Here is an 8,584-nt window from a genome sequence, read left to right on the forward strand (position 1 = left end):
TTTGTTTGTACTTTTTACTCACAATGTCCCATGCCCTTCATGACAAGTGTAAATCATGCATCTCCAGATTTAGGATAAACTGAAGCATCATGTGTTACTTCATGTGTTGAGAAAATTCTCCAACTAAAGCTAAATACAGTATTGTTTATGTATTGTACATCTTGCTGATAATACTTTGACTAAAGTACGGCTTTAAATGAAGGACTTTCACAGTGTGGGTACTACTTTTACCCCAAGTGAAGGATCTGAATACTTCTGTTGTACGCAAACTTCAGTTTACATCTACGTCTAAAATCTCATGTTGCCATCACCAAATTATCGTGTATACTGCAAACCATTAAGGAAGGGAAGTTGGTAAATCGGTTCAGTGAACCGGCCGCATTACAGCGGAGTTATTGTTGTTGTGTAAATCACCACCAAGCACAAATGTCATGTTTCAATAGCCATGTTGTTCCTTCTTCTGAAACCAGTCATTTGAGTGACAAGGGAGACCTCTTTTATGTGTGTGTGTGTGTGTGTGTGTGTGTGAGGGATGTTTCCTTCCTCTTTGCTGTGTGTGTGGGAGTAGGGAGGCCTACAAAGTCTGTTTCCAGTAACAACATCCTTGGTATCTGGTTTGCAGATGGAAAGGTTTCTGGTAATCTACAGCAGTTCAACCTTTTTACAATTATACGTCTATATATATGTATATATGTGTATATATATATATATACATATATATATATATATATATATATATGTATATACTTATATATAGACGTGTGTGTATATATATATATATATATATATCTATTACATATGTGCACATTTATGTGTATGTATATACATACACATATATGTGTATAAATATATATGTATACGTATATATACATATACTGTATGCATATGTATACATACACACACATATGTGTGTATGTATGGATCTACGTATGTGTATATATACATATACTGTATGTATGTGTATGTATATACATACACATAAATGTGTATAAATATATATGTATACGTATATATACATATACTGTATGCATATGTATACATACACACACACATATGTGTGTATGTATGGATCTACGTATGTGTATATATATATACAGTATATGTATATATACATATACTGTATGTATGTGTATATACATACATACTTAGATCTTATATTCATACAAAGGTGGATAATGTTAAAATAATTTCTTTCCCATTTGAACTTTAATGTTCAGCTCAGTTTGTCTGTTACTTTGAGCTATTTCAGCTTCACTGTTCATGTGTACAATCAACATATAGATTTGTTTATCCATTACTCTAGCTATCAATTTCACCCATTTAAGCTGTTAGATTTCTCTGCTCACTTGGTGAATTGTCATTCACACTATTTTTTTAATTTTTATTTTTCACACTATTTGTTGGCCCGTTATTTGTTATTCTACAAGTCTGTGTGAGAGAGGTCTACATTGTGCAACAAGGGTCCCATTGAGTGCTGTTATTACATAATTGTGTGTTTTAGGTCCACCATATGTGGACATATTTCTTAATCAAATGGTAATTTCCATGTTTTGAAAATGAATATGTACCCTCTGGCTACTTCTGTGCCCCGGGATGGTAATCACTAATCCTGGTGTGGTGCAGATCCTTTGGGTGATTAAAAGTCCCCAAACAAGGATGTACACGTTTTATTAACGCAGTTTAATAGTGCTCCAAAGTTACACTGAATTAACATGACAGGAATATAAATAAATTTGTTAAAATTTGAAAAATGAGATTAAAAAACAAATGTACACTCGATAAAGTTCAGTCCAACTGTAATGAGAAAATCTGAATTTCAATTTGTACAGTCATGGTTTATTTTTAGGTTTTGCAGAACAGTCGTTCTATAATTTCAGCCGCCTATAGATATTTACAAACCCATTCACAACATAATGAATGATTAACACAAAGTGGAACCACGAAGTGTGAGAAAAGAAGTAGAAAAGATGTCACCCCCCCTCCTTTCTGTCCCTCTCTCTGTTGTCACTGAGTCATGATGCAACACATTTCCAGTAAACTTAAAATGATTGATAATTATCGGTTATTCAGCAAATAACTGTAACTGTCGACCTGACGCAGGAAAAAACAAACGACTGTTGAGAGGAATACTTCCTCACCGAGCTTCATTTAAAGAATGTATTAAAATGAAAATATGAAACAAATGATGGCTGAATTCCATTTAGCTGCTTCAGTTCAGGGTCCTGGTGTCGTGCGGGCCGGCTCACCGTCACACCGCCGTGTATTCTGGGACATTTGAGAAGAATAGTGTTCAGATGACGGTCAAATCCAAAGTGTGTACGGTTCCCTCAGCAAAGCAATTCAGCTTTGTGTCCAGAAAATATGGCAAATTGGGCCAATGTCAAACAAATCTCATTTGCACATCACGGACACTTGTGAGATAGAATTATGACAAGAAAAATGCATGTTTTTTTATTTGAAGTGAGCTTGTTTTATTACTAGTTTTACTCATACGTGGTATATTGTAAGTGTGGGGTGGATTTATTTACTTTTGACATTTTTTACTTGCCAATTAAAAAAGAAAATGTACGCCATTGTGTGTCAACATGTCAGTGCTCTTTGTTTTCTAAAATGATGGTGTCCAATCAGCTCCAAGAATTCTAAACCATCTCATTGAGAGCCACTCTTTTTATTGTTACTCTCCAGTCAGTAAACATAAACGATGCATTCACTTGTCGTGTGTAGACAAAGTAAAGGTCAGCGCTGATAAGGCCCCGGAACATTGCTCACGGCTTTGTAAGGAAACCTGTCGCGTGTATTGCACAGAGTGTCAGAAACGCCATAAATGGTCCATATGCATAATGGGATTTAAAAAAACAGGAAGTTGATGGCATGTTAAAGGTTGGCCGAGTCGTCCGCAGCATCAGTCCAGCGTGTCCGTCGTTCTCAAACTGCCTCGGCGCCATGACTGATCTGCTGCTCGGAGCCGTGCTGCTGGGGAACCTGTGTGTCCGCGTCACCGCTCAAGGTAGATTTATTGACATGTTCTATGACTTATGGATTGTTCTTGTCGGACTGATTTGACTTCAACGTCACACACGTTTCTTTCTCAGAAGCGCTGAGAGGAACTGAACCGGTTTAAAGGTCACAAGATCAAGGAGTGTACCTTTAAATGTATTGTTCTCTGATACAACAAACCAACTATCAACATAACTCCCTAATAGGACGCACTCTTATAAAATATAGCAATGTGAGAAGCAACAGAATAGGACTTTATTCTGATTATGTTATGAGTGTTTAGCACAACACACGTTCTCTAACTCTAAATCTTTCCCAGATATCAGTAATAATTATTTCAAAAGATATCAATCGCCAACAAGACAAGAACAAAAATGTTCTGGTTCTGAGATTTCAAGGAACAACAACATTAAACCGCTCTCAGGAGTTTTCAGGAAGCACACATTGATGAAACAGGTAAATGACTGAATTATTGAAAAACATTTGCAAGAAAACTAATTTTCATTCTCTCTTTTTTGTCTTAAATATAATACACAATAGAAACTGCAGTATTATAATGTAGACACAACACTTTTATTTCTTCTCGATTTAATCATAATATAAGACAAATGACCAAGACCACAGTTTTTATTTGTATGTACTTCTGCTACCACTACTACCACTACTACTAGTACTACTACTACCACTACTACCACTACTACTAGTACTACTACTACCACCACCACCACTACTACTACTACTACTACTAGTACTACTACTTCCACCACTACTACCACTACTACTAGTACTACTACTACTACTACCATGTTTTAGCATTCTGTTTGTAAATCAGTTGTTCTTCTTGACTTAAGAGTCGCTGTCTAATAATCACCATTATTGTTTTACGAAGCAACAATCAATCAATATTTTCTCCTTTAAAAAAAGAAAAAGGTAATTGATGCTTCTATCTCTTCATAAACCGTCATGTAATCAATAACTCCACAGTTCCAGTGATGCTCGCTCCACCCACCCAGGTGAGGTTTGACTCTGTGGACTATAAAAACATTGTGAACTGGACTCCACCAACCAACAGAAGCTCACTGCAGTTCTACGTCCAGTGGAAGATGTGAGCCATTACACACACACACACACACACACACACACGCACACACACATATACTGTGTATATATATATATATATATATATATATATATATATATATATATATATATATATATATATATACACAGTATATATAGTAGAATTCTTCCATCACTGCCAGTAAGACATGTTACTATGATTCATGTTGCATAGAGTGAAATAAAGTCTCTGCTCCTCAGTTATGGCGAGCCTCAGTGGTTGGACGTGGACGGCTGTCAGGGGATCAAGAAGCCGCAGTGTGACCTCAGTGTCGTGACCTCCGACCCCAGAGAGTGGTATTACGCCAGAGTGCACGCTTCCTCCCTGCCCTCCAGCAAATCAGCCTGGGCCCTCTCCCCGAGGTTCAGCCCGCGCTGGGACAGTGAGTTTACCCTCCTCCTCCTCCTCTTCTCCTTCTTCTATGTTGGAAAAAAAAGACCTAAATAAAATCCTTGTGTTGCATCTGCAGCCAAAATCAGCTCTCCTGTGTTGAGGCTGAACCTCACGGAGCAAGGGATTGTGGTCCGCGTGAAGCCCCCCAGGCAGATGGTCCGTAAGATGCACAGCATTCTGCACTACGAGATCTACCTGCTTCACCCCAGTGGACAGGAGGTAAATAATCTCTCTTTAATAGTTATTCATGAATATCGAATGAGGTTTAAACTGAGCTTTTATTGAACGTATTGTTTGCAAAAATAAATGTACTGTAATGCTACAGATGAGCATGTGAAATAATGCTCATCAATAAAAACACAAATATAGTCGAGTCGCTCAACTAATCGATTCACTTTTCAGCACCAAAAGAATAACCATTAAGTCACGAACATAGATTTGATATAATTTTTTTCTGGATAATAATACAATAATTAAATGTATACACTGTAAACATATGAACGACCACGACTAATCGTACGATATAGAAGCGGAAGCAGAAGAACAACATCAGAAAATCAACAACAACAACAATAAATATTAAAGAACCACAACGGAACATGAAGAAAAGCAACTTCACCCTGATGTCATATCTTTCCATGAATGAGCCTGCAGCGTTGTGCGTTCTCTCCTCTCCAGGAGGCGTTTAGGCTGAACTGCTGCTCCAACAAGCTCACTCTGAAGAAGCTGACCCACAAGGACAAATACTGCCTGCAAGCCCAGACCCTGATCCCCCTGCAGGCCAAGAGCAGCGCGCGCAGCCCCGTCAAATGTGTCACTACGCTCTGATCCCACAGGTATATATATATACACGCGCATGCACGCGCATACGCACGCACGCACGCAGAGAGCGAAAGGAAACCTCTCACGCTGTAACAGAGGATCACCCAATGAGAAGTCGAGTATCAGCTGTCGCTCGGCATTGATTGGCCCGGAGGCACGTGGGGGGGGGCGGGGGGCGGAAAGAGGGCGGGACCATGACGCTCCTGGAGGAGAACTCTTTAGCAGCAGAGTTTCCCCTCATTGAAGATTATTACCTCTTATTACCCTTTGCACTATTTTTAGATCCGCAGCGGACGTGCGACGCGCCGGTGATGTGACCGTGGGCAGGTGTTTCCGTTTTTGAGATTCATTCATCTTGTTTTTCTTTCTCTTTGCCGCAGACTAACCAAAGCTGGACTTTCCCTCCGTGAGTCCGGCTTTACTTATCCTTCGCTACCTCGACGACCAGCAGCCGTAAATAACCGTTCCAGTAAAAAGTGCTGCACTTTATTCTCAAGAGCATGAAATAATCTGACATATTTAATTGTGGAGTTCACTTTTGACTTTCGCCCACAGGGCACAAATAAATAAATATTGTTTTGAAATAGTTATAAGATCATCTTAACTCAAGGTCCACTTTTCAGGGTTTCCCCCTCAGTTGATTCCATGCGCTGATCATGATGTGACATGCGGTTCATCGACCTTGAGTAAAGATGATGTTGTTCATATCTTTTCATTATAGACACACTACAAGCACAATGAAGTAGTTTATGTTATAACTGATTCTTCCAACTGACTCCAGTAACCAAAAATCTGATGACGAGCATATGTTTGTTCTTTTTGTCTTAACATTTCTCTTTGTTTCCTTTGAATGGAGAACAAAAATAATCATTTGTTCAGGGACGGGAAGGATGAAGTTTATACTGTCTTAATATTGTGACCTCAATTTGTACGTTTTCTCAGCAACGCTCGATAAATATCATGAGCTTACACCTCTATATGAAACTCAATACGTGTATTTGTTGAATGTGTCATATTCCAAATAAAAGTCACAATATTTGACTATACTGGTATATTCTGTGCTATCTGTCATACGATTACTTGTTTCAATATAATATAGCATAACTTTTCTTTTTAAATACGTAAGACTTTTCGTGAATTTCTTCACAAAATACTTGAATGTTTATGACTTTTTTCAACATAATATACTATGAATCTTTTCAAATATATGATTTTAGCTTTGTTCTTTTATTGACATGCTTTTATCTGAATATTTAGGACTTTTCCACGTAATATACGATGACTTTTAGTTGCCTTTTTCAACATATTATACATGACTATGCTTTTTTTTTTAATGTAAACTGACTTAACGCACTATATTTTTACTTTTTTGATACAATATACTAGGACTTCTTTCAACATAGTATGTTATACATTGTTTTCATGATTTATTGTAGACATACTATACCATTTTTTCATCAACCTGCAATGGAAGTACTTTTTAATTACTTTTTTTTTTTTACAATGCCAAGCTATAACTTTTTCAAATTCTGTTCCGACTTTTGTTATAGATACTATACTATGAATTTTGTATTTTGTTTTATGACTATTTACATAAAAAACTGACTTACTTTTAAAACAACCTTTTTTTCAAATACAATACTATGACTTTGTATGTGTATGTATATATATATATATATATATATATATATATATATATATATATATATATATATATATATATAAATAAAAAGACTTATATAAATATATATAGGATTTTTAGCAGTGATACACATTTGGTGTGCTAGCTGGAAATGTAAGAACACAACATCAAATAATTGTAGTAACTCCAGAAAAAAAAAACAGACTGTCAACATAAGTCATGATTTAGACTTTATTCAAAACGTTGATACTCTTGATCAATTAGGCGTGAAATAACCAATACTGTAATGATAACAAAAAACGTCCACTGAAACAGATGCACTCAAACCTCCATCAGACACCTTCGGTGTGACCGAGGCATCCAGGGCTTCGAGGGAAGGGCGTGAACAGAAGGCGACGGCTCTGCGAAGGCTTCGTACGGACGAGCTTTCTTTGTGAGAGCTCCTCACTAGCAGCTGCTTCGTTGAGTGGTTTTGGTCCTGAGGACATCGAGGCCGTCGTGCTGGTAGAGTTCGATTTGGTCCGAAGCCTGAATGCACCTTGTTGATAACCGGCATCACCAATATTCCTGCTGCAGTTCGTCAAACGTAGGGGAATGTTGTGGTTATCGTTTACCTTCATAGACAACACCTTTTCGTTAGCTGCTAGCCAACGACGACAAACTGCAGACTTCAGCTTCAAACAGAAATACATGATTTTGAGGGGAATATACAGCACCAGTGCATTATGGTATTTACAGATAACCTTAATTCATTAAAAAAAAGTAAATCCAGTGTGATATATTGGCTTGTAAACTGCCCCTTTAACAGCTTGATTATTAGTAAGGCTTTTACAGTGTTGTTTGACAGTCAGTGGTCATAAAATACAGAACGTGGGATACTTCCCATTCTAAATCATCATAAGATGCCACAGTGATACACACATCCGGAATTACAATTATATTTACACCATTGGAGAATTCATATCTCACTGTAAATGAGCTTTGCAGCGTCCTTCAAAAAGGGGGACACAATTTCTAACGAACGTCTCAAAAAACTGATGTGAGACAGCGATAAAAAGTTTGTCGGGGGGGGAGACCATCAGTCAAAAGTAACAGTTTTAAGTTGAGTTGTTCGACTTTCCGAGAGGGCCGGGAGTGGCCATGGCACGAGGTGCAGCATGTATCCTACAGCCAGACCTCCATACTGTCAAGTTCAGAGAGATCCAGAGAAAACACATCAGGATAACAAACTAGTTTTCAATCTCCGTTTACATTATGATAATGATGCTGTGTCTTTAACTAAATGCTGTGCTCTGATTGGCTCCAGACCTTCCTGAGCTTGATGTGATGGACATTGGCTTCCTGGGGAAACTGTTCGCTTAATGCTGCATAAGACGTGTAGCTTAGAAATAAACCAAAACCGAAAACCTGACTCAACAAAACCAAGAGCGCAATTTGTTATATAAAAAAAACAGATAATGGCATCTGAGACGCAGATTACTTCTGTCATCATTTGGGCTTTACACAAAAGAGGAGATAAAAAAACCCCTCATTTGTACATAATTGTGTGCACATAATAAAGATGAGAATATGAATTTAAACAAAGGGGAGTCGGTTTCAGAGTAGAAGTA

At 37.6% G+C, this 8,584-nt stretch overlaps 1 protein-coding gene across 2 annotated transcripts; it reads left to right on the forward strand.

The window, feature by feature from the left end:
* Positions 1-2,920: 2,920 nt before the first annotated feature.
* Positions 2,921-6,308, forward strand: il22ra2 (interleukin 22 receptor, alpha 2). 2 transcript variants are annotated; one of them, XM_034552161.1, is made up of 6 exons: positions 2,921-3,007; positions 3,982-4,102; positions 4,318-4,499; positions 4,587-4,729; positions 5,189-5,346; positions 5,713-6,308. In XM_034552161.1, the coding sequence occupies exons 1-5, from the start codon at positions 2,944-2,946 to the stop codon at positions 5,336-5,338; spliced, it is 660 nt and encodes a 219-aa protein (XP_034408052.1). In that variant the 5' UTR covers positions 2,921-2,943; the 3' UTR covers positions 5,339-5,346; positions 5,713-6,308. The 2 variants fall into 2 exon arrangements, with proteins under 2 accessions (XP_034408052.1, XP_034408053.1); XM_034552162.1 differs by lacking the exon at positions 2,921-3,007 and adding an exon at positions 3,017-3,453.
* Positions 6,309-8,584: the final 2,276 nt, after the last annotated feature.

This window comes from Cyclopterus lumpus, chromosome 15 (assembly GCF_009769545.1).
Source record: "Cyclopterus lumpus isolate fCycLum1 chromosome 15, fCycLum1.pri, whole genome shotgun sequence".
NCBI classification, from domain to species: Eukaryota; Metazoa; Chordata; class Actinopteri; order Perciformes; family Cyclopteridae; genus Cyclopterus; species Cyclopterus lumpus.